The sequence below is a fragment of the Ornithodoros turicata genome, chromosome 3 (assembly GCF_037126465.1).
Source record: "Ornithodoros turicata isolate Travis chromosome 3, ASM3712646v1, whole genome shotgun sequence".
Lineage (NCBI taxonomy): Eukaryota > Metazoa > Arthropoda > Arachnida > Ixodida > Argasidae > Ornithodoros > Ornithodoros turicata.
In genome coordinates this window covers 63,435,137-63,461,354 of record NC_088203.1, presented here as the reverse complement: position 1 = coordinate 63,461,354, position 26,218 = coordinate 63,435,137, and the positions used below count along the sequence as shown (strand labels likewise).

Here is a 26,218-nt window from a genome sequence, read left to right as displayed (position 1 = left end):
GTTGGCCTTCAGCTTCGGTGACAACATGTACGACACTCTTTTGAGAGTATATTAAAAATAATGTATATAGAGTGCGCATGATGATGTAGCGTATCTGCTCAAAAGCACTCTTTTGTTGCTCGAAAAGGGATTTTTTCCTGCTACAGTATGTTCTCTAAAATGGCTTGGGTGAATCACATCACTGCAGTGCTGATGAGAAACATCCTCATTTAACCTTATTTCGTTCACGGCAGCAAATACAACTCAATTTTAACCCCTGAATTATGGTATGCATTTTGGAGATAGGTCTTATGAAATTATATTGTTATCTCATAATGTGATATTGGTTTCCTGGCACTCTTCATAATTTCACTCCTTACGTACTTTACTTGCAGAAGCTGGGAGAGGCCCATATGTATCCTACCATCATCCACACAGTAGATAACCTACAAACCTCTGCATCATTCTCTGTTTTGACCGAAGGGTTCATGGTCGGGCATCCTGCATGGAGGACACAGTGGCATTGCTGGTCGCCACCTTCTTAACTTTTAACGTTATGTACAACCTGGAGCTTAACTGATTAACTGTTACATTAACGTGGAATCACCGTTTATAGATTATGCAGATTGAAACTTTGCACAAATCTCATAATGTACATATATTAAGAACTATACTAGTTGTCATAGCCAGTTGATGTGCTTCATTAATTTCCAGGTAATGCTCCATCGTACGGTGGGGGGGGGGGGGGTTACCTCGGAAAGCCCGCCCCTATTCAGTATTTGGTGTGCTACAGTTGTGTGACGGACACCTTTGAGGTTGCAAGAACACAGTACCTATTCTTGTTATCAGGGGGAAAACGGGAAATTAACTTGGAATAGCAGCAAAACGTTACTCGAAGGCATAAAACAGCATACAGAAAGATGTTGTAGAGAGCGCGTAAGTGTTACTGGCAAGCTTCTTATACAGTAACAATTGCAGCATCGACGGAAAGTATGCAAGTGTTACTTGAATTCTACAGCAGCATCACCAGCCAGCACATCAGCAAGGCGTTCATGCTGTTGTCAGAAACCTTTTTCATTGCGTTTTGCACGTTTTTTTAGGAAGCTTTTCTGGTATCGAATCACATTCCAATTTTTCTCCCCGATAATGAGAATTCGTTCTCTGTCAGTTCGGAAATTGACAGGTACCCACTCCATATCTGCAGTACATGAAATATCAGACGGGTGGGTGGGTGTTTGAAGGCACCACCTTGTAGATGACATTTCGTGTGCCCGCAAAAAAAAAGCAAAAGAAAGAGCGAAAACATTCATCCCGGTCAAAAATTCAATAAGTTGTTCAAGCTGTTCACTAGAACTAGATCAAACTGGTTTCAAGAAGTATAGGATAGTCAATAGCCTCTATGCTCAGCGACTGTTAGTTCTTAATCGATGTGGATCATCAGATTTGTTCATGGTCTGTGAACAACGTCAAAGTTAAGCGGGTGGTTCAGGTGGTTCAGTTTAAAGAGCAAAGCGTGTGTAACATAAGGCGCGTTTACATGAAGGCGACATAAGTCGACTGGGCGAGATAGGTCGATCTCCCCTCTCCATATAAACCCGCCTACATCGACCTAAAGGGGACGTCGACGCAGCAGAAATAAGTCGCTACGTTGGGGTAGATCAGACGACTGGAGTCGTCTCGCCTTTGCCATGTAAACCGGGCAAGTCGACTGTGCCGACGGTTTCCGCTACGTCACAACCGCATCTGCCGCCGTGCTCCACCCGCAACACAGAAAATAAACATGGCGACGGACACGGTTGACGTTCCCGCCGGTGCAAGCGTTTCTAGCCAGCAGCATTGGGCATCGACGGGGCCGTTGGTACAAGGCTTCAATGTTTATGGGCGCAGTAAAGGAAGTCACAAACTGATAAAACAGTATGCGATTGCAAAGTGACCACTTTAGTGCCCTGGCGGCGCTGTCATCGTCTGAGTCGACTGAATTGCCCGGCGGACTAGGGCGCATCGCTTCCTGCCATGTAAACCGTCCCAAGTCGATCTTTGCGATCAGTCGACTGTTGCTTTCAGTCGACGTATGCGCCCATGTAAACGCGCCTATAGTCGACGCAGTTGGTGCAGAGCGTGCTATGCGGTGAAGTTCTGTTTTTAGAGCGTGGTATACGCTACACCGGGTACTCTATACAGACAAGGTCAGGAGGTTCGTTCTAGCCAAACTGTCGGATTACTCAGCGAGCAACACCTTCGTAGAAAACTTAAAGGAACGCAACAAGACGATTATCATGGAAGGTTTCAATACGGACATTAGGAAGCTCTAGAGCAATCGGACTTTATTAAGGAAGTTTTGTATTTGCATCTAGACAGTAACGACAAAATTCCCACAGCGTGTACGAGAAGTGTATTCGTCAGGGGCATAGAAAAGCAAGTGGTTGCGTCAGCTACTTCAGTCTCCACAGGCCTCTACTGTCCATCGTCGGATAATGCCCACCGATGAGCTTATAAATACTATCGCATTTCAATGACAACCTGCACAGCGATTTCTGCCTTATTTTTGTACAACGCATCTTCTAATGTTCCTTGTGGCATAATCGTTTGTTACAGCTTACGAAGCGCCCTTTCCGGCTAAACATCCCATGACACCATTGTTCTTGCTATCAAACAAATAGTTGCCTTAACAGTGTCTTTTGTGCATCTCCTCAGCTCAAATTTGTCCAATGCGAAAGTTCATTTCAAGGAGCATCCCAGGGCTACGGTGCTGTTTAACGTCACACTGGACGATGGCTTTGTCGTCGAGTTTCATTTAAGACATGTTCCCACTCCCGGGCGGGAGCCCGGAACGGCGCCAGCAACGCCAGAAACGTCACTTGGAGGGTGCCGGAGGCCCGTTCTCTGGCTCCGTCCAATTAGTCGCGCGACTGACGACGGCGGACGGCAACTACCAACCAACAAAAACGAAGAACAATACGAGAGTCCGTGGTGCATGAAAACAAGCGATTGCCTCGTAGTACGCATGGAAGTCTCGCTTCTCTCGCGCTCGTCGGTTTATGCCGAGAGTACGGCAAGCCTCGGTGTAGACACACGCGCCGTTCTCCGTTCGGAGCTCCCCGCTGCGAGAGCGCACCCCCTGCAGTGCTGCAGTGGGAACGTAGCTTTAAACACAGGTTGAGATATAAATAGATAAAATAACAATGTAGCAATGCAGAGATAACGCATCGTTTAATGCATGTCATATCCAAAAACATCTCACGTTCAATTATGTGACCAGCTTCATGCATATTGTTTGGATCTGCATGCAAAATCACCCGCACTACAATACCACAAGTTCGCTGGATATCACACTAGGTATGTTCTGCGACGCTACCCGTTTTCCAACGCATTTGTTCTGTATCGTGACTGACGCAGAGCCTCGTTCATAACATGCCTTGGAGTTACATGCAACATGCATGCCATACAGAAATATTGTAGGACACTTTTTCTTCAAAGGATCTGATTAGTAACGCTTCTCATTGATAGACTCGCATTTGGCTTTTTGACGAGCGCCTCAAGACGCGCCAGAGGGCTCCAGTAGGACACCTGTCGAAGCGATCTCCATGGAAGTGGCTGTAGAACTTGCTTCACCGGACGTATGGCCCCTGTGGGAGAGGTTGTCATGGAGTTTACGTGTGTGCTTCTTGAGGTCGAAGTTCCTGCAGAACCCTTTGCCGCAGACCTTGCAGGTGTATGGTTTCTTCTCATTATGGGTGTGCATGTGGAATGTCAAGTTGTATACCTGGGGAAGAAATTCATCCTTAGTAGAGTACGCCTTGGGCCACTTCGAATGAACGTAGAAAAAACCCTGAATGGCAATCAAAAGGAAGACAGTTCTAAAGCATGCGATTCATTGGTCTTAGCTTTTAATGGTCGAACCCCGTTGAATACAGGCCTACTTTCCTTACTTCATTGCCGAACGCCTCGCAAGGTCTTCGAAATTCACTTGATATTGAGCGTCTGGTTATGCCTTCGCCAGCAAATAGCATATTGGCTTGCCGTGACTAAGGTGCCGAAGAAAGCCCCTTATTCTAGTACCCTTATGTTTACTACACTTCACTGGACCAATGTGAGTTCCATTGCGCCCGCACTATAGTTCTGGCTGCTCAAGTCCTTTATCTGTGCTTTTACCGAGACCAATAAGTGATGAGCCCGATGGTCCATGGATCTGGTTTAACTGTTATGAATATGAGAAACGTAGCTTGTGCGAGGGAATAGGGGCGATATGAAGGTTTATTAAATAAAAAAGGAAAGGTCAGCCAGGCGGAGGTCGGCTTGCTATTCAAAAAAGAAAGAAAGACGAAAAGAAGGAAACGTAAAAAAGGAGAAAAGTAGGTAAATCACGCGCACGACCACAGGGCGCTGATAAGGCCCGTAGTTTGGAGAAAGCGGAGGACGACAGTGGTGACGGCCCACTGTGTTGGCTGATGAATGAGACCCAGTAGTGTAGCCAATGAGAGAGTGCTGAAGCCAATTTGAGACACACGAAGTCGGAGGGCGTCACGGTGGAGATGATGTTGCCGACAGTGTAGGATGCAGTTGGGTTTATCAGCCATCACGCCACGGCTAGTGCAGAGGGGAGTGCTTGATTGACTTATTTTGAACAGAAGGAGTGGTCTGCAGGCGACGTTGAGGCTGAGGCAGTGAAGGAACGATTCCTCGTGACGTGTGCAGCGACACGTAATAAAGAAGTCTACCGAAGGGTCGATTGACTGCATGTGACTGGCAGCCTCAGCTCTCAATGCCTAGGTACGAGCAGCAGACACACGGTGGATTCACAGACGACAGGAAGAGACGAGACAGTAAGGGACAGATGTACAGTGGTAGTGGTCACAACTGCGGCAGCACGTCTGCGCGGGAGTTACCGGATAGACCCACACCCACATGACCAGGGACCCATTGCAGAGAAAGAACATGACCAATGGCGCACAACCGATTGTGTGACTGGATGATCATACTGGGTAGATCACGTATGATGTTGGGGTGGGAAGACAGCAAAAGGAGGAGGGACGCCCCGCTGTCAGTGAGGACGACCCAGGACTTCTTAGGTGGCAAGCCGGCAATGTATTCTAGGGCTGCGAGGAATAGGGAGGTCGCGCGTACATATGGAGAGTTAATTTAATTGGTAAATAATAATTAATTGGTATGGAGAATTAATGAGTTGGTAAAAGAAGAAAATTGAGTTGTTAGTCCTGAACCACTCGGGACTGGCTACTCGAGGACACGTCATTTAGGGCTCACTACATCGAAAACAAATGAAGGGAAAGGAGGGTGGAGAGAAAGAATGAAAAGCTATACAAGTCTATACACTTTGTGAGGCACACATGCCCAGACACGAGGAAAGAAATTGAATAGATGACCATCGCCACAAACTTAGGCACAATAACCAGAATAAATAAAGCGTGACTATGACATGGGGTGATCCACCGCTGGAGAGCAATACGCTACCCCATTACACGCGAAACATTAGATGTGAGACATGAGGCACGAAATGGAAGGCGAAATGGAAACTTACACTAGCACATGGCGCCAGAGGCAACAGTGCAGGAGAGTTCAAGTGTGACAAACTCAATGCACGGAAAACAAACAAAGAGCGTCGAGAGTGTCAAAGAGGTTCGTCGGGATGATGACGTTGCACAAGGCCGCGCATGGCCATTATGACCTGAATTCCAAATCAACAACCAGACCAGAACCTTTTCGGTAGAGTATGGGCGATTATGCAGGCGGGTCAGCGATGACACGAGGATACATCGGTGCGCACTGTACCTCGGGTAGTCTTGGAGTATGTGATCTACGTCTTCAACTACACCACACAGAACGCAGTTGGGGGAAGAAACCCTGCCGAGCTTAAAACCCTTTCGACCCTCGATTTTTTAAACATTCAGTTGAATTTTTTTCCCGACCAGATCTATACCGTTTCTATACCGGTTTCTATACCGTTCAAGGAACCCAAAAATACAAAATACGAGGTTACTATTTCTTGGCTATAGAAGATGGAGTCATGTACTAAATATAGTACATCAGGGCTCAGTGGTTGTGAAAAAGGTAAACATGTTTGACGCTATAATTTATTTTTGACCCTGTACAGAAACGGGAAAATGTACACGATGATCACCTTGAGCTAAGTGTTGTCGAAAATATTGCAGCGGATGTGGAAATCCTTCTGCAAGAGGAGCATTGATTTTTTTAGCCCCCCAAAAAATGCCGTACGGCTTCTTCATTAGTTTATTTCACCCTGTATATTATTCCCTGTGATTTGCTCTTCTTGAAACTCGTCAGTTAGCTCATGTAATACATGACGCCCGTCGGCTGCCGCATCTGGTGAAGCAAATTCTGAGTCTTCCTCCTTGAAGGATGAAGGACATGAAGGGATAATTCTTCGTCGCGAAATAAAACCTACTAGGCGCAGTTCCTACCAATAAAATAAAAAGAAAGCAACGAAAGCAAAGGAAAACACTGTAGCGAAGGTGTACTTCCTCAGCCCAACTTCAAGGAGTGATAGGCGCTGGGCCCTGATGTACTAAATATAGTACATATGTACCTGGACGTGCCATATCCGATATTGGGCAATTATTTTTCAGTGAGCATAAGGTCTTGAATGTTTCATAAATAACATACAAAATTCTCATCACGCCCGTTACAATACTTGACCCATAAGAAAATTGAATATTTTGTACATCGAGCTGCTTCCCTCACAGGCGTCTTTACCTTCTTCGTCGTCGTCTTCCCCAGTTCCAGGGCACGCGAGAGCGCAAGAAGCGATGCAGATGCGGATTAGGATGTCTTACGAACATTTTCGCTTCTTGTTTGCCTATTTCGGCCATTTCATTGAGGCGTCAAAACAGATCTTTGTTGTGTACTTTTTTTAGTACACCAGGGCCGCTGTATATGGCTGGTTGTGTTGCATGCCGAGCATGCATATGCGTGTGATGTGTCGAGGAGGCACTGACGGCATATAAAAACGTCTAGGTCCACCTTAAGCAGAGGTGACGCAGCAGGGACACTTCTTCAAAAATTCACTGCACAGACGTCTCGTGAGTGTACAGATTGCTCTCTTCGCATGCGCTTGGGTAAAATACGTAGTGCACGCCGGTACACCACGTGCAACATGTGCCCGTCTCGCACGCAACTAGGTCGGCAACTTCGTTCCCAGGGACGCCACAGTGACCTTGAATCCACTGCAGGTTGATATTATGACCATTAAATAATATTTTCGGTTTCCCTCCTGAGCGGAAAAAACGTATACGGTTTCGATTCCGTTCCGGTTCGCACCAAAATAGCGTTCTTTTTTCGGTTTTCGGTTCTGGTTTTCGGTTCGCTCTGACACCCTGGTTTCTGTTGACTCTGGTCTGTTGACAAGAAACAAAGGCTCAACAACCATTTTCATAAGGGCAATATACTACGCGAAAAGTCCTCGGTAAATACGTCGTCTTTCGCTTACCAGTGTGACTTGTGACGCGACCATGTTATGTGGAACACGGTGTTGTGCTCCTGGCGGTACGAACACGTTCGACGCTAACCAGAAACAACATTCCAGAAGCCGATGACCGACTCCTTGCGACCAGCAGACGCCGTCCTTTCCGTCAGTCGCGAAGGGCCAAGGCTACCAATGTCCCTCCAGCCGCTCCCTGACTGGATTGCGCCAAAGGGCGCCCACCTATTGGCCTTCTCCGATTTCCAGGGAAGGAATTCCTGAACACTCTCAATATCCGCTCTTGCCATGCGTTACGTCAAACTGCACAGGAACAAGGCCACCAATTCGCGTCGGATTTTCGGCGTTATCGTCAGTGATGAACGCGGAGTAAAACGGCACTATAGTTTCGGAATCGACCGCGACGAATTTAAAAGCGCTAAACACCTGCGGGACACACGAGGACGAAACTCACAACATTAAGCGCTTACTGTCAACAGTTTACTGGAGCACAAACATTCCGGTTACACGAAAGACACAGAAAGGAATTCGCTTTCTCTGTCAGATACTCTCCGAGCTGACGCACGTGTTACGGTCTGTCCAATCAAAAAGGTGTAGTATATGAAGGTGTAGGTCCTTTGAATTGTGGGAGCAAATACATTGGACAAACCGGAAGGTGTGTAAATGTCCGATTAAAGGAGCACAGAAACAACACAAAACGTAAGCAAGGGAACTTATATCTACAAACGAGTGAATGCAGTTGTGATGGAATGTTTAGTAATACGCAGATTAAAGTAAGTTAAAAAAAGAGGAGGTGACCAACCAATAAGAAGAGTGTCTCATCACCGGTTTTTGGGAGTAATAATCGACTCGCAGCTCTCGTGGGCTTCTCACATTAAACATATCAAGGAAAGAGCCAACGCACGTATCAACATTCTACTGCGCATCAATGGCTCTCGCTGGGGAATGTCGACAGCGTCTCTCCTTGTCATACATAAAGCACTCATTCCGCAGATGATAGCCTACCATTTCCTATTACTGCATGGAATAAGCGACACGTCAGAGAGGACGCTGCAACGCCCATTATCAAAAAACTTAAAAGCGTGCCTCGGTGTACCTTGTGTAACTTCAAATATTCTAATTACAGCAGAGGCCAGAGAACTTCTATTAGATGACCTGAGGACGCAGGAAACAGTGCGGGACTACGTTCGTCTACGCACTGGGCATCACAAACACCCCTTGCGAGGAACGTGGCACGTCGAAATTCGAAATTCATCGAAGAGATCGCTCCATATCGCAGTGCATTACCAAAAGCACAGTTGACACTAACGGCGGTCTATCCTCCGTGGACATTAGAACTTCCTCGTATTGACTGTTCCTGGTGTATATCACCAAAAGGCTGCACTACCATCCCCAGTGCTGAAACAGTACTGTCTGTCTATGATGGAGAGAAAACGTGCTAGGATTGCAATTTTCACGGATGGGTCGACGTCAACGACTGGGTCTTCATCAGCATTTGTTCTACTACAGCACAGCAGAGAACGAATGGCAAGGCTTCCCCACAGAACATCGTCAACAAAAGCGGAATTGTAGCCATGCAGCTGGCAATGCGGTATGTGGCAGCACGCCAGCTGATTGCGCAGTGTGTCATAAATTGCGATTCAAAGGCCAAGCCATAACATCATTCTTCGGAAGTGGCTATATGGAGCCAATAGTACGGGACATTCTCATCGCATACAAGAAAGCAGGAGATGCTGGCTACGACATACTGCTTCAGTGGATTTCTGGACATATTGGCATACGGGGTAATGAAGCTGCAGATGAGATAGCAGATATAGCGCATCTATCGTCAACGGAACACCCAGTGACATATTCCAGGTCAGATATGAAACACCTGTTAAGATTGCTGACAGAAGTCATACTCAGAAGGCAATGGCTACAAGTCGAGAGGCGATCATCCTTGCTTCACCAGATTGACCCGGAGCTGAAATTCCGTGTTCCGTCCAGCATACCGCGACCTATACAAACACTTTTACATCGGTTTCGCCTTAAGAGGGGATACGACCTCCGGCGGCCCCATGTATTCTCTATGGGCGAAACAATGCGATCTTTTGCAGCTAATACTGAACCGATTTGGACCAAAATGGCCTTGTTCGATAGATTTTAGAATTTCAAAAAATTCGCATTGGAGACATTTGCAATTTTTTTTGCAGAAGTTTTTAAAAACCTTACGAAAGCTGCAAAAAATTTATAAGTTCGGTCTCTCGCTTTTGGAAGTTCGTAGCTCGTTGACTGTAGCACATATGTGAAATGTAATCAGTAGCATTTACGCGGAATTCTTTCTTGAATATTTACGTGTCCATGTCATGTCTGTCCATGCCTCCAGTTGTTCACAATATTGAAAAAACTTAAGGTATGTACGGCTCCGTGAACTGCCCCGTCTTGCCATCGTACAGTAGCGCCACATTGCTGGTCAGAAGAGAACTTCATATAGTTCCGCAGAATGCAGTCACTGTTCTGGCACCCTATCCCAGAAGGGGTTTCCCCGGCAGCGGAAGCGCGAAATTGAGGTCGTGAAACCTGTCTGAAGAGATCCACGTTGAGTAGGTCGTCGCAAAATAATGGGAAGGCCTTGAGTGAGAATAGGGAGAATAGGCGGCATAGACCAGGAAAGGTTTGCTACACAGCCACACAATATTCGTCTCGCATCGCATGCACGTAAAAAGAACGGTAGGGTTAGGGGAGGTGAGGCACAATGAGACCGAGTGGTGTTATCATTCGCTCTCCCGATCTGTTGAAATTGGAAGACAGTTTTCTTTCTTTTTTTTAATGAGGTAATATCAAACAGTCAAAGACTGGATTATGGAAAGGCCGAAAAATAAGGAATTCCAAGAGGATGTCTGCGAAATAAATAATTTATGAATAAAACGTTGAAAAAGACTCCCCGTAGAAATTCACGTTTTAACAGAACTTTTTCAAAAGAAGCTCTTTCTCTATCCACAGCTGTAAGATCAACCCCAGTACACGAGGGATGCTGCCAAAAAGTGGCATGCGCTGGACAAGGTCATACAACGTTATTTTAAATGCATAAAAAGCATTTAGCACATTAATTCTCAATACCTGTCCTGAGCACAGCGTTGTGGATCTACCTGATGTAGCAGATGTAACTTTTCGAATATATATTTTTCCTTTCTTGGTGGCCTCTGGCTTTCGATAGTTCAGTCTTCCGAGTTCTCGGGCTCGGGGTCCAATGATGGGTGTAACAGGGGTGTCACATATTACACCCAAAAGAAGGGTGCTTTTTGGGTATATTGACTCAAAAAAATGGCAAGTTCTGAAAAAAAAAAAAAAGGCTTGCTCCCAAAATTCACGGAACACTATTTGCACTGATGTACTGCAACCTGCATTTGCAAGTCTGAGCGTCTTAGCTGCCTAGACTCTTGGAGACATGTTTACAAAAAGAAAGTGCCTGGTGGGTGATTGCCAGTGAATGACTTGTACTACCCACTCAATGAATTTTAGAGGAGATGGTGTCGCTCTATATATTTGGCAACCCGAACGTGATTGTCGTCGTGTACAATAACACAGTCATCTCTACTTTTACTTTTTGTTTTCTGCCTAAGTGATCGAAAGTACGTTATCTAAAGGGAAGTTTGGTGAAACGATTTATTCCCTGTATTAATTCTCAACAATTCTATCCTACTTACTTTGTAGAGCTAATTTTTTATCGCAGTTGGAATAACAATTTCCGTATCTTGGCTTCCTTACTTTTCGACCTTACGGTAATTCGGTTTTCTGGCTTTCCGGCCTGCTGATAGTTCGGGTTTCTGAATTTTCAGCCTTCTGATCGTTCGATGTTTTAATTTTTCGGTCTTTTAAGTTTCGACCTTCTGATATCTTGTCTAGGTTTCGACGGATACATGTATGTTGTAAGGACCAAATTTAGGTACACCTGCACATAGGCGCAAAGTAAATAAACTAAAACTGGGTGTCCGCCCATTTCATCGAAACTCGTTTGGTCGAATGCCGTTTGATCGACGCCGTTTGTTGGACAGGCGTTTGTTTTGAAAGGAGTTCAAAGCTCCGTGGAGTGGGTCGTACGCACCTGTTTTTCCGTAAGTTTTGATTCGAGCATACGGTGCAGGCAATCAGTGTCCTCTGCTTTTTTATTTATTTGTTTGCTTTGTTCAGCCGAAGAGGGGAGGCCACTGGTTATTTTAAGACCTTTGTCATTTACGAACAACACAGCTGAACAGAAAAGTGGGTACAATCCGACGAATTACACATATTGAAGAATATGGCCTGACGTTGGGAGCAGCCGACAGTCTGTGCTTCTTCTGGGCACCCTTCTCATTGCTGGCGGCAAATTTAAAGGGAAAGTTCTGAAATCGGATATCCATATGTGTGCGAAAGCCGCTTGTCTGTGGAAACTATAAGAAGGAAATTTCGGCATGGTACAACAAAACATATTAAATTAACAGCATATAAAGCATTAGTTCCGAGTGGCTCGGGACTATCATCTCAATTTTTTTCTTTTACAAACCAATCAATCAAAACATTAGGAAGGGAGTCGCCTCAGGACAGAAGCCGCCGATATTTCGAACACAGACTGTTCTTCTGAGACTGTTCTTCAGAGACTCGGTTCTTCTTCAACAGTCTCTGTTCGAAATATCGGCGGCTGCTGTCCTGAGGCAACTCCCTTCCTACATCTCTACCGGTTCGCTGGATTTCTACCCATCTACAATCAAAACATTACTTCCCCTCATTTAGAGTATGCATCTGCAGTCTTGGATCTCTGCACATCCACGCTGTCCGAGAAAAAAAAATAAAAATAAAGAAGACAAAATGCAAAGGTCTGCTGCACGGCTTATCTTGTCTAGGTTTCGGAGGACTTATTCGGTTAATGTTTGTAGCGACAAATAAATTTAGATTCACTTGCACACAGACGCAAGGTAAATACACTAAATCAGAATAGTCAGTTAAATACAAAATGCGTCCGCAAAATGTTCTAGTGTGAGAACTCGGCGCCAAAGAAAAATCAGCAGGTGAATATAAATAAGCGAGGGCCAACGAAATATAACATTTGGACTCCGCGCTGCGTCCAGAAAGTCAGACAAGCTAAGATAGCAAAACATCAAGAAGTCACCAGATGCAGTCCACAAAGGGACAAAAGGGAAGAATTGGCTTTCGTCGGGACCTCCTTCTTTCTTTGTAGCTGAGTTGACCTTGGCAACCCAAACATGACGTGAGATCCCTGCGTCTCAATAGTCAAGGAGGTCACACGTGTTTTTGGGACTACACAATCCTGCGGAGGAGTGAGTTATTTGTACTAAGGGTAATGGTTACAGCTTCCTCCAGGCTGAGACCCGTATGTTCGTGTGGCGCCATCTACGAGCGAAAAAATCGTGAATCGGAGATGCCGCCTCACTCGTATCCCCTCTTAACGTTCCTTATGGTCAAGAGTTTCTCCATAAAGCCGGCCGGGATAGTCCAATGTGTGTGTCTGTGGAAAACACGGAGCACATCCTTATGCATTGCACTAGATGTGCATCATTTTTTTAAGTTCCGTGTTAGCGCCGCGAAGCAACTGTGGCTATGAGCGGCATACAGGAGTTGACAGATGGAGAGAGGACAGCAGGAAGGACCACACAGGGGGTTAATATTCGCCCTGGGCCGATTTCAGGGAGATCTGTGCCGACATTCGTCTGGAAAGTCTTCGGAAAACCCAGGGAAAACCTCACATCGTATGATGCATCATTGACGATGTATTGATTCATCATTGATTCCTGCATCTATGATATATAAGTGGTTGTCGCTTCTTGTTTTAAGACGACGAAATTCGTTTCGAGCGGACGTGTCTGAAAATTGCATTCATGCCCGATCACCGGTTTAGGTCTAAAAGCTTTCCAGTACAGTTAATAAACCTCTACCCGAGAAACGTCATCATGACGTTGGTAGACACACCGAAACCAAAACAGATCGGATGGGGAGAGCAGCCTCCTATTGAAAGAAAAGTAGGACCGAAGGTCTCGCCCTTTTCAGAGACCATCGTAATCCCCTCAAGACCGTGGCTTTCGGGCGCGACCTTGTTCGCCACTAGCTTTGAACGTAGTTCAACTCTACCAAACTCGTGGCGCTGTCGGACATTATGACGTCATTTGTTTACAAACAGGTAGAGGTCTATTCCTGCTTCACTTCATCCTTAGACCCGTAGAGCTTTCGCACTCCTTAGTCTGGCACAACGTAGTTTGCATACCAGCCGTTACGCAGTCCCGTGCATAAACTCAAACCTCAGCCATACCGCGCCGAGGATCTGAGCGCGGTGTTTGCGATGCCTCAGCAGGACCTCGGCGGGCTACCCGGCAGCCTAGCTCGCACCGACGATAACTTTATGACTGTATCACTTGGTGTGCCTCGAGGAGTTTTCGACATGCCCGCATGCTGCGGGCATGGTCGCTGCGGTCGCTGCGGGCCGCAGCGACCTCGTATCACGACAATCATTTCCTCGCCTACGACAAACAATTCGTGCCTCCATCCCCGGGGCCGACCATTGGTTTAATGGCGACATCCATAGAACCATAGTTGGAAAGGCTGATGAGTGGGTGAAAGCTGTGTACACACATGAGTTCCTCCTCCAGACGTGCACATTTGTGTATTGGATTTTCCGGCGACTCATTTTCGAGTGCTGGGGTGTCAACCACATTAGCGCTGCCCACGACCTACGTAATGAGAGAGCGACCAGACCACATGAACCCCGCTCCAGCGCGGACTTTTTTGTTTCACATGTGTGCCGCAGGAGCACTGATAGCGCTACCGACATTCCTTACTTCAGTGGGGTTGTAGTGCTTAGCCGGTAGTTTTCCTAGGGACTTGTTCGCGTCAGCTGTTAGAGCCCTTTATTAGCCCTTATATTTATTTTTTATTTATTTAGAGCCCTTTAGAGCAGCTGTTAGAGCACAGACATATCGTAATCTTTACGCACCAAGCCGTCACGAAGATCGTCAGTTCACCTGGGTATGCTTTATTCCGTAGTGTATTTCTGCAATGCGAGATTAATGAAGGTATCACAGAGTTCGTTCCACGAGTTCCTTCCGATGCCTCCTTGCCAGAAAAGCAAAAAAGTGTGCTGTCATTCATCTAAGATATTACTCCAAGACACCGTGAAAGTGCTTGGCGAACGGCATACGATTCGTCGTCAGGGTGCACAGCGTTTCACTCATCACCTTCTTTAAAGTGCCACTCCGGACTTGGGAAAACGGCGTTTTTTTCTGATTTAGTCAATGAACAGACGGTACCTCAAGGATTATGTACACGAAATTTTAATCCCGTTTGCGAGAGTCGTGCATTTCTATCAATTTTTGAAGATCTGCTGACCTCCACCACTTTCGATGTCGCGACGAGCAGGTGGCGTCATGTCTTGCCCACAAATTGCAGTGATGTCATGTTCTGGAGAAAGCGCTCGTCTCCTTGCAACGACACCGGCGTCATGGGAGGGCCACATGGTGGAGAAGTCACGTGACGCTGATCGAAAGACGGGAAAACGGGAGAGATATCTTGCACCTCCTTGTGTTTTCTCGAAGGTCGGATTGGTCGGAGTATACGTCACCTGGGGCTCCGCTAGCGTAGTGCAAAAAAGTGAGCCCCCGGAAGACGCGAAGGGCAACAACGTTGCCAGATGAGAGCCGGGCGCTCCGTCTGATCATAACGTGACGTTACAGTTCTCAAAAATAAAAATTAATTTTCTTTAATTTTCGCGTTATGCAGAGCAAAAATATTTTGCAGGAATGTCGTCTTTTTAGACGTCCTTCTTCCTTTTTTTTCCCCTCTGGTAGATCTGAAGTGGTTTCTCCCGCGATGAGCGGCCTCACATATTTTTCTCCTACCATCATTATCATCATCATATTTCTCCAAAAGCTTACAGTCCAACTGTGGTCACTTTTGTGTTACCCTTTAAAATTTTGTTAACATTCATTTCGCTTTGTTTTTGAGCAACTAGAAAACATTTGCAACAACAAATCACTTGGGAGCGAGGAGTGTGTACACACAGACCCACTCGTTCAATGGCGTTGGTGAAACCGGGCCTTCTATCGTACGCGCACTTTTCAATTCAATTCAACTCATTTATTGTTCCCACAGTGTGGTGGAGCCGCAGCAAAAAGCCACCAGTGTAGCTTTGCGAAGGTCCCGGTCTCCTACAGTGCAGCGGCAATTTCATGTCACACAGCAGTGCCAATTTTAACGACATTACTACTAGCAATAACAAAAAAAAAGAATGTAATAATAATATAATGAACAGGTAATAAACCTGCACACACCTCTCTGCTGTCACCAAAACAATGATTTCAAGTGTTTGTTTAAGGGCACGTCAACATTAGTGAAAAAGCTAAATGCGTTTAAGAATCGCGGTAGTTGGAGGGACAAGCTCAGTTCTTGGGTACGCCCATGCGGCATCTCTCCTAGTATAATAGCCTCTTTGTTCTGGCATAAGACCAAGAGACAGGAATTGATCGTTATTATTTACGATAAATGTCGTGTACGTACACAAGCATTTATATTTAAAAAAATCGCTGTACTGTTGAAAAAGACCCTTAGTCGTCTCGTGGCTCTGAATATTTCCAATGGCGCGCGAGAATCGCTTCTAAATTGATTCAATAGACTGAAGATTGTATAGAGTTCTGGAACCCCACACTTCCACAGATTACGTTACAGCTTGCATGATAAGTTCCGCTCCTGGATCGCCAATGGGCTGATTCGGTTTTTACAGCGATAGTTGCTTGTGGGAACTTGTTTCTTAAGGACGGCGTGGTATCAAATCAAGTGTCTTGTACTGCCACGAGACGCGCTCGCGTCAGGCACTGCACATCCTTGCGGGCTGTACCATCCACGAGAAAACAAGATAAATAGCGTCCGGTAAGGTATGTCCCCACAAAGCGGGTACAGGAGTCGATATTGTACATCACAAACCAATATACTATACTAATAGTATATAATATTCAATATATAATCAATCAATCAATTAATATATAATAATACTAGTATATAGACGCCGAAAAGATGTACACGAGTCAATACGAACACCCTGTCGTCACAAACCCCAATGCGGAGGCCTGGTGTTTTAGGGAATGTGGGCAGCGCGCAAAGCGGGCGTTTCACTGGTGAGAGGAGGAAAAGCGAGGAGGCCCCACGGACAGCCGCTCCATAGGGATTTGGGAAAGTGGTCTGGTCGCTCCCTTATTAAGTAGATCGTGGCGCCGCCTGCCATCGCGCTCAAGTATACGCGAAGTGCGCAGGGTAGCACGAAGTGCATCCGCCTCTCCGACAAAGTTCCATCAAGGTGAGTGGGAAAGTAATGCGACAAAAGGAGCGTCAAGCAACCTTTGGCGCACCACACCCCCATGACCACACCACACCGCTATCGCATTGTACCTACACCAAACACCTACACCATAGGGGGCCTCGCAGCATAAGCCAACAGATGCCACCGCGAAAGACCGCCACCAAAACCAAGCTACGGGACGAAGACCTCAAGATATCCCCTACCATGTGGTTATTCACGACAATCATGTTCGCTTTCACAGTGATTCAGCACCCCTCCAATGCCGCACGGATTCTAAAAGAGACCTCCTAAAGCTCTTGGCATCACTAGAGCAGATACTGGCCCCACTTTCAGGTTTGTGCACATGACGTCACGGGCAGCCTTTGAGCGCCTTGGAGCCCCGTGTCATGGGGATGCGTCACAGGCGTCTTACTGCGGGCCGAATGAAGCAGCAGCGTGTGTTTTTACAATTTCCTCTCGTAATTGCACGTATACTGCAACAACTCACGGCATGCCCTCCTACTGTGACTCCGGTGCGGCAATGTGTTTTCCAATGTCACGTGACCAAACGTGACGTCGTTGCACAAGCCTCAATGAGGCATGTAGCGCAACTGCACGTTGACCCTTCACGCTTTTGGAATTCCTTGCGGGACAAGTGGACTTTTTTCTGCGACGGCTGATCGCACACACAGCAAGGCCCTCATTTTGCTTTACAGCTCGAGGTCTGCCTGAACTTTGGAACAGCATCCACCTTCGCGCAATGAAGAATGTTCTACTGTTGGCGACGTACCGTCTCTGTATAAGTATTCTCTAATTTTTCCATCCAAAATTGCACTTCTGTGTCAAGGTCAGTAGTGCCGCGGCGAACTGACCATAGGTTTGCCGTGTTTCATAGCCCTTGGATGTATGTGTTTCATCGAAAAGATTCTCCGCTTCGAGGAAGTGAAAGTGTTCGTTGGACCTGCCTTTAACTGTGTCCTAATTCTTCTCGTGAAGCTACGATACCCTATCAGACGGACTAATTTAGTGTCACTTTCAACGAGTGACACTTGCACTTAGTGTCATTCGTGTGCTGCTACACGGCACCTTTTAGTGGCACTTACGAAAGAAACTAGAAAGTACTACACTAACGCTTTTGTGAGTTCCCCAAACTCACTTCTCTTCGGCTGACCGTGTGCGTAGCCTCGGCGGCAGGCTTTGAGATACAGGTAAAAATATTAAGAAAAAGCGAGGCGCCCGGATACCGGAATATTTTTAAACAAGTATTTTCAACAGCGTGTTTGTTTGATTTTAGTACAATATGACATTATGCCGAAAAAAACTGTCATTACTCGTTCACAGCCTGTGAATACTTCGCAGTCACGACGATCCTGTGGCGGCCATTTTTGTTTTTGTGCATGTTTTAGGCCTTGAATGTTCAAAGAAGATTTGCAGGAAGTGTTTCTAAATCGAACAAAAACATTATCAGGAAGGTATTGTGGCGCACATCTAAAAAAAAATTGCCGCCGTGTGTTCTTATCTATCGTAATTGCCATCATCGCTTAGAGACACTTACTTAGGCCGTGCAGCAAGCACGTAGTGAAAGTGACCTTCGCTTGGTTGGAGTGCACATTAGCCCGTGTGACTGCGGTATAACTCAAACGGAGGCTCGTCCCATGGTGCTCAACAGCGTGCATCCTTGAACTTCGTCGTTGCTGTCGTTGAAACCCGAAGCACCTCGCTATTCCGCCTAGTGTTTCATCATTCCGGAACACTGGAAGCACTGTAGCAGCTATACTGCTGTAGTCTCCATTGTAGTCCCCATTTTTGAGTGCCTATTCCTTCATTTTTTTTTCTTTCCTTATCAACTCAACTCCATTGCGAAAAACGCTCTAGCGCGCCATGCTTTGTTGTAGGGTGGCTGCTCCTGTGAGCCACCCGTGAAATATGCCCATGAATTAATATGCCAGTGAAACTCGGACTAGTGAAGCTGTGTAGCTTGAAGTAGTGAAGTAGTGAAGCTTTTAAGAGTATAGTGCGACCACAACTCATGGGAACAGCTTATTCGATTGCCCTCTTTGCACAGTCATACTACAAAAATATGCTACTAACACCCTTAGGAATAAATGCTTGGTTGCGACGCAAGCAACTATAATCAAAAATTGTAACAGAAATGAGTATGAATTAAAATATCGATAACCAAAAAATGTAACAAGCCATTAATCTGCTATGCATAGAAACACTGTTAAAGGAGCATTAATGATTTCTCTACTCGACGATAAATGATTAATAATTATGAATCATATGTGACGTTAAAGCTGAAACATTATATTTAGCATGGACTTCTCGCGCTTACTTCTACAGATCTAAATACTTCCTTTTTACGTGTCATGATTCGCTAGAGAATAAACGAAAACTTCATCTCCCCCTTATAGTAAAGAGATTGATCCTGGAGAGGGCTTACCTGATGAAAAGCCTTTGTGCATATTCCACACTTATAAGCCTTTTCTCCCGTGTGTGTCAGCCGGTGGTTCTTGTAGTTCCCCTTCTGATGGAATCCTTTTCCACAATATTCGCACACCCATGGTTTGAAGCCAGCGTGGATCCTGACATGCGTGTTGAGAGTCGAACTGCGATTAAATGCTTTTCCGCATGTGGCACATTTATGGGGCTTCTCTTTTGTATGTATTATTTTGTGCCTACACAATGTACTAGCCTGTCGAAAACCTTTGCCACAAACTTTACACACGAAAGGTCGAGCTCCTGTGTGCACCGGCATGTGTCTCGTCAAGTTGTAATGGGCATTGAACACTTTTCCACATTCACCGCACGTAAACGTCTTTTGCTTGTGGCCTAAACTAACTCGACGGCTTGCACTGTCCAGTTCCAATGAAGGTTCAATTGCCGTTGCTAATCGCGGATAAGGCCTCACTGGCCGCCGATCGGGGAATGTGAGCGAAAGTCTATTTCCCACATCACAAACACATTCGCTCTGGCAGTGCATCCAGGGATGACCAGAGGAGTCATGTAGCCTAGCAAGCTGACTGAGGGCAGTGGTGGCTAAGCCCAGAGAAAGCGACGTGTCTGGAGGGGCTGTCAGCATTGATGACTCGATGGGAGGAATGGATCGCAATGTGTGTGGATCACTGCTTCCTATTCGAAGTCTCCAGTCTTGAAGCATCGCAGTGAAGGGACAAGTAGGTAGTGTTGATTTATCCGGTGCCATGATACGTGCAATCGAGAATCCCAGCGGCTTCTTTGAGGGGTCGCACTGGTCATCTTTCTCTGGTACGATGGTAGACTCGTCTCCACAGTCTGATGCCATTTTGTTAACTGCTCTACGGTAGCGAATGTGCCGCCATCTGGAAATAAATACGAGACCTTTATGTACCTTCCACCCGCACGACTGAGAATCAGCGCTCTTCGTATAGGCTGCAATGTCAGCAGCGTACACAGCAGTACCAGCAATACACTGGTCTTCGTGTCTTTGGGACTGTTCCGTAGGTAGTAAACGTTATAGTCGAAAGAGTTGTTGCTCTCTCCCGTCACATACGCATTATATAATGTTCGCCGGGGAGGGAAACGAAGTAGTGAGTACTTCGTTCTTAGGGCGGGGGCCGTGGTATTTTTGAAATGTGATGTAAGCAAGTATTGCGCTTTTTCCATCCTACAGATGACTATACAAACGTTATAGCGGAGCGAGACACTTTCCAATAACTTTTTGTTACTTTATTCTCAAACAGAACTCCTTATTATGCGCGTTCTATGTATAGGATGATGATGATAACGACAAGGAAATATGACGTCAGGTGTGCGAGTATGTTTTAACGCTTGCGATATAAGGACTGTACGACAAACTGAAGGCGCCGCTATGTGGCCTCCGGAGAAAGTATCTCGCGTGACAGCCGTCGGGTAGCCAGCTCTGTTGGCATTTGAAGTGCGAGCGTCTTCTTTCTTTTCTTTTTTTTTTTTTCACACTGGTACTGTTGCATCGATAACTGTGCAAACACCTAAAAGGACTCTTCACTAGGGACCAGATGTTTCATTTCTCGTGATTTCTATGCTACCAATACCACCGAGTGCACTAGACTCGCAGCGCATAGCGTTCGTGACGCGCGTTCGGCCATTTCAACTGTATCGCCGCCAGATACACCGACCAAACGCCAACTTTATTTGGAGATAATGACTGGGGTGCTTCATCGACAGAGCCCAGAAGCGATGTTGCTCCCGGTAATTTGGTTGACGAGCCTCACAGTGAGAACGGAAATTCTACGTTGTCCAAAAAGGTTACTATTTACGCGACTCGAAGAACAAGGACCAGTCAACACAGGGACAGAAACACAAGAAGACACACAAACAGAGGCTCCAGTATCAACAAGTTTTTACTGTACAGCACAAGCACATTCTAGGGTGTGACTTTTTCGGGTTAAATGCCTTTCTCAGATTCGGTGGGTAAAAATCGGGCGCTATTTTTTAAATCTGTAATTCGGGGAGAAATCGGGCGATAATTGTACCTTCGGGTGTTATCGGATGTTTTTGTTTCTCCTCTTGTCTATTAAGTCTTTTCCTAATCTCTCTTTTTTGTTCTTTTGTTGTTATTTTTGCGAGATGGTGACCCTCCAGCGGTAATCCCCGAAGGCATAGACAGTGTTGACACACCGGGGTGTATTGCTTGGAAAGTAAGTGACCCATTCTTACATGTGTTACGCCTGACGACCTTTGTTCGTCGTCAGTGGAAACGTCACTTGAGGATTTCATAGTGACTGGAATTCGGGGAGAAATCGGGTTTAACCCGAATTGGTCGGAAGTCAGTTTGGGGGGGAATAACCTGAAAAAGTCACTCCCTATTATAACCAATGGTACGGAGGAGGAAAGGAGCATAAACGGGACACGCGTGGGGGCCATAAACACGAGGAACAACCTTTTGTCTGCTATCTCCTTGTTCCTCGAGTCATGTACCAACAAGCCCATCAAGCTTTATCTAGTCATTACTATTTACGCACCGACCATTGCACAATCGTAGTGCCGCAAACCCGCAGCGGTAGCCGAGGAGAAAAATTCATGTCAATGGTGAGCTGCATGTTTGTTGTCTAGCATCCCTCTGCGTTTGTTTGTTTGTTTGTCTGTAAGAAAAAAAAACGAGGAGAAATTGAACTCGTCTCCTGACTTGTTCTGCTACTCCTAACCCTCCTACCCTCTGCGTAATTTCTTCTTTGAGGATCTCTTTAGCGTTTGTTTCTGAAGATATTGGAAACACTGCAGCACAAGCTCGGACAATATACTGTAACCACACGTGTTTATTTGTATAGATAAAGTGGACGCACGATGTAGATAACAGTGACGAAGCTATGTGCGCAGTGATGTGCCAAAAGGACGAAGGGATTACGAGGCTTAGTCAAAAACATGATGTCACAAGTGGCTGCAGTCAGAGAAATGCGCCTAGTCTTTGCTAGCAAGCTAGGATTTTGTGAGACATCAAATAACCATCCTCTCGACGCATCACTTACAGGTCTTTTGACACAGACAGACGCGAGTGGCTGTGTCTCATTGTGTTCTCTTAGACACGTAACATTACAAATATGGTGGTTGCTTTTGTGCAATGTGTCTCCTTCTCTTGGGTCGCGCCCCTGAAAGGTTCCGCATTATTCGCACTTCGAAAATCAGCCTTTCTAATTACGGCGGTCGCCACGCAAACTACGGTTCCACTTGAGAATACATAGAACGGGCGGCGCGGTGTCATATCTGATACTACCAAGACCGGCGCTGTCGCGACAGAGCAGAAGCGAGCAGTGCCGTGTATTAAAGGAGAGTCTGGCCATTAATGGGACGTTCATATATCTGAGGCTCCATCCACTTTTTGAGGTAACTAACCAATCACAGGTCGAAATAGAGTTCCCTATTATTACAGGCCATCCAGTGCTTATACCCCGCCCTTATTTACTGGGTTACATTTTGGAGAAACCAGATTGATTTGGATTGAAACAGATATCACTGGTGACAGACCAAAACGGCGGATTTTGCGCCTAATTTTATCAATGCCATCTGCATAGAGACAGATATGTCGGGAAGACTCAGAACTGCAGAAATGGTTGCTGGGAGAACTGATTGGCCACACTCTTAAAAATGAACTTCACCACATAGCACGCTCCTAGCCAACCGTAATCTCAAATGATATCGTTATCTGCCTTGATTTGTTGAAAACGGGGGGCGTACGCCTTTTTTGTGACAATTATGAACAGCATAAGTGTCACAGAAACGGCGTACGCCCCTCGTTTTCAACAAATCAGGGCAGATAACGATATCATTTGAGATTATGGTTGGCTAGGAGCGTGCTATGTGGTGAAGTTCATTTTTAAGAGTGCAGGAGAGCGGCAGAAGCTCTTCTTCGTAACAGACGGCTGCCGGTATGAACTTCTAATCACATAACGTAAGTAGATGGAATCAAGAATGCGCAAAGAGGTATGTATAAATAAAATTCAATGGTACAATGCAAAACCTGTTTCTAAACAAATGACGTCATAGAGTTCGACACCGGTAAGTCGACAGCGACCAATTTGGTAGAGTTCAACTACGCTCGAAGCTAGGGGCGAACACGGTCTTGAGGGGATTACGATGGTCCCTGAAAGGGACGCAACCTTCGGTCCTATTTTTCTTTCATTAGACCTCTACCCGAAGAACGTCATCATGACGTAGGTAGACAGACTGAAACCGAAACAAATCGGAAGAGGAGGGCTGGATTCCACGAATGGGCACTTATTAGCTGCCTCCTATTGAAAGAAAAGTAGGACCGAAGGTCGCGTCCCTTTTAGGGGCGATCGCAATCCCTTTCAAGACCGTGGCTTTCGGGCGCGACCTTGTTCGCCCCCTAGCTTCGAACGTAGTTCAACTCTACCAAATTGGTGGCGCTGTCGAACACTATGACGTCATTTGTTTACAAACAGGGAGAGGTCTATTGTGTACTAGAGGAAGCAGATAACGTGGCACATGACGCTCGCAAAATGCGAATGTGACATGAATATTGAAAATGTTTGAGTGGGAGGCCATATTGCAGTCCTGCACGCGTCTCAATACCACATGACAGAAATATTAATGCGCATCTGAGTATTGTAAAAATCATTCACTCAAAAGCATCAACATTCGACTTTGATACTGCACAACGATTTCCAGTAGGTGGCTCTGCATCTTTGAGAAATGTAGCAAACCCGGGGGTGCCTCCCCAGTACGGTTCGTCGTGTTCTGTCGTGGATAATAAACCTCTACCCAAGAAACGTCATCATGACGTTGGTACACAGACTGAAACCGAAATAAATGCGAAGGGGAGGGCTGGGTTCCACGATCTATACTCACAGAATAAAATTCGAGTAGTTTATGGGAAAAAAAGTCGGGTACGGGCCTCCTGGGCTCCCTTTGAGCCGAGTTCTTTTTTTTTTTTTTGTCTTTTTGTTATTCATTTTTTCTGTCTTATTTATGTTGTTTTTTTTGTTTAGGGAATAGCAAGCCGGCGTGCTGCATGGCTGACCTTTCTCCTTTCTTTTTCTTTTTTTCTGCCAATAAATCCCCCCCCCCTGTTGTAGTCATGCTTCTAATAAATTCACGTACCCACCGCGCGCGCGCTGATGGGATCCACCATCAGTTCCTCAAGCCCAGAAGGGGTCACCGACACATGCATGGCTGAGAACCACTGACTTAAAAGATGAGCCCATGTCATTATCATCATAATGTATGTGTTGTTGTTGTCGATTACTTGGGCGAACCCTTTGCAATAACATAGGCACTAGATGATTCAAGAATCTGCTGAAGAATTATTGAAGAATGCTTGAAGAATCCGTCCACTCGATCCGTGTCGAGAGTTGTACGTAAGCAAAACGAAAACATTCTTAAATTGTTATTATCGTAAAATGCGCACATGCAAAACAAACTATTTCCCTTTTGTGATAACCATATCGCTGTTGAGATATAGGATTGAGCTCTCTAACACGCTCGTAGATACGACCATCGACATCCTCTACAAACAGAACATCACCAGGAGGCCAACCACAGTACACGTCTGAATCATATCCCACTCTTCAAACGGTCACCTCTAATAGAGGTAAAATATATCTAGGCGTTTTTACCTCTAAAAGTAAAAGTTATAGGAAAACCTCTAACTAGCGTAACCGTGAATTTACACGGAGTTGCACAACATAGCGTAATACCGGGATGTGCTTGGCTGTCAAGATCTAAAGTATGGTGAAAATACACTGAAATTAATTCTCAAATCTGCTGTTTCTTTGCTCTGTGTCCGCGGCAATGTTTGTGCACAGAGATTTATCAAAGTGGGTGTGACTATTTGGTCTCGCGGCAGAAACTTGAAAATATTCCGCTGACACGCAGTGCTATACACAGAACCGTCATAAGCGTTACAGTCTGTTTACGAGTAACAGTTTGTTTACGGGCTACATCGAGCGAATTGTGTTCGTGTAACTCCTGCGGGTGATCGTAACGCTACCTGTAACCTGTGGCCACCAGAGAGCCGAGTTTCGTCTAAGCTGGTTACCTATTATGCAACCTCTATACAGCAGGAGTTCTCTATCTATTCTCAGAGGTAACATGAGACGTGTAACGTGACTGTCTTAAGGGTGTACCTTTTACTTTTAGAGGCAAAAACGCATATACATTTTTTACCTCTATTAGAAGTGATCGTTTTAAGAGTGTACGCGCCAACAATGGTGACTCTGCAATGGTGCGTCGTGTGGCGCGGTAAAGTTGTAGTTTTAGAATGCAGTGGAAACCGATATTCTGCCGTGTTATTCTTGCTCGCATGTCTGGGGTTTGTATTAGCAAACGACAAAAAGTGGGTGAAGTCTGAAGAAATGCATGTACGCAAGGCATTATTGGACAGAACACAACGGTCATTCGAAGACGTACAACCGATTTTATTCAAAATGGCAATTTTAATTGAGCTTTAGACCATGGATGCAGACGTACACGCGCTGCGGAACCGCTGTGCCCGCTACCGAAACTCGGACCCGGAGCAAACGAGCTCTTCATTATATTACTAACGTCCCGAATTTCTAATAAAGTAACAGGGGAACACAGCGGTTAACTAAGATAACAAGTCAATTCAACTAAACCAGAAAGGAAATTCATCATATCTGCGCTGACTTGATGCTCCTTACTCTCAGAGGAAAATAAGCAACGGAAAACTTGAGCAATGGCAGATGTGTCTGCAGGCACGGACCCGTTTCCCAAGACTACTTGTTCAACACGATTCGACGTAGGCTGTCTGACGCCTGCATCTCGTATACATAACGAAAAACGCCCGGGTCCAAAATGGGACGGTTGAGGTTATCACAGCAGCCGTGTGTGCTAATACCTTTCCTTCAAGATGTCAAAATATTCTTGTATGAACAATGTGGCAGCACATCCGGCGCCAAACCTGGTTCAAATGCTTCGTAAGAACAACTTCTGCCAACTGCAACCAGACTCTCAATCCACTGCAACCTGAGACCGACACCGCTTCACAGTCTACT

General features: G+C 45.8%; 1 protein-coding gene across 1 annotated transcript; it reads right to left on the bottom strand.

Moving 5' to 3' along the window:
* Positions 1-3,193: 3,193 nt before the first annotated feature.
* On the bottom strand, positions 3,194-20,031 carry LOC135389566 (fez family zinc finger protein 2-like). Its single transcript, XM_064619602.1, has 2 exons — positions 19,171-20,031; positions 3,194-3,742 (listed from the first exon to the last, which is right to left on the bottom strand). The coding sequence occupies exons 1-2, from the start codon at positions 20,029-20,031 to the stop codon at positions 3,515-3,517; spliced, it is 1,089 nt and encodes a 362-aa protein (XP_064475672.1). The 3' UTR covers positions 3,194-3,514.
* Positions 20,032-26,218: the final 6,187 nt, after the last annotated feature.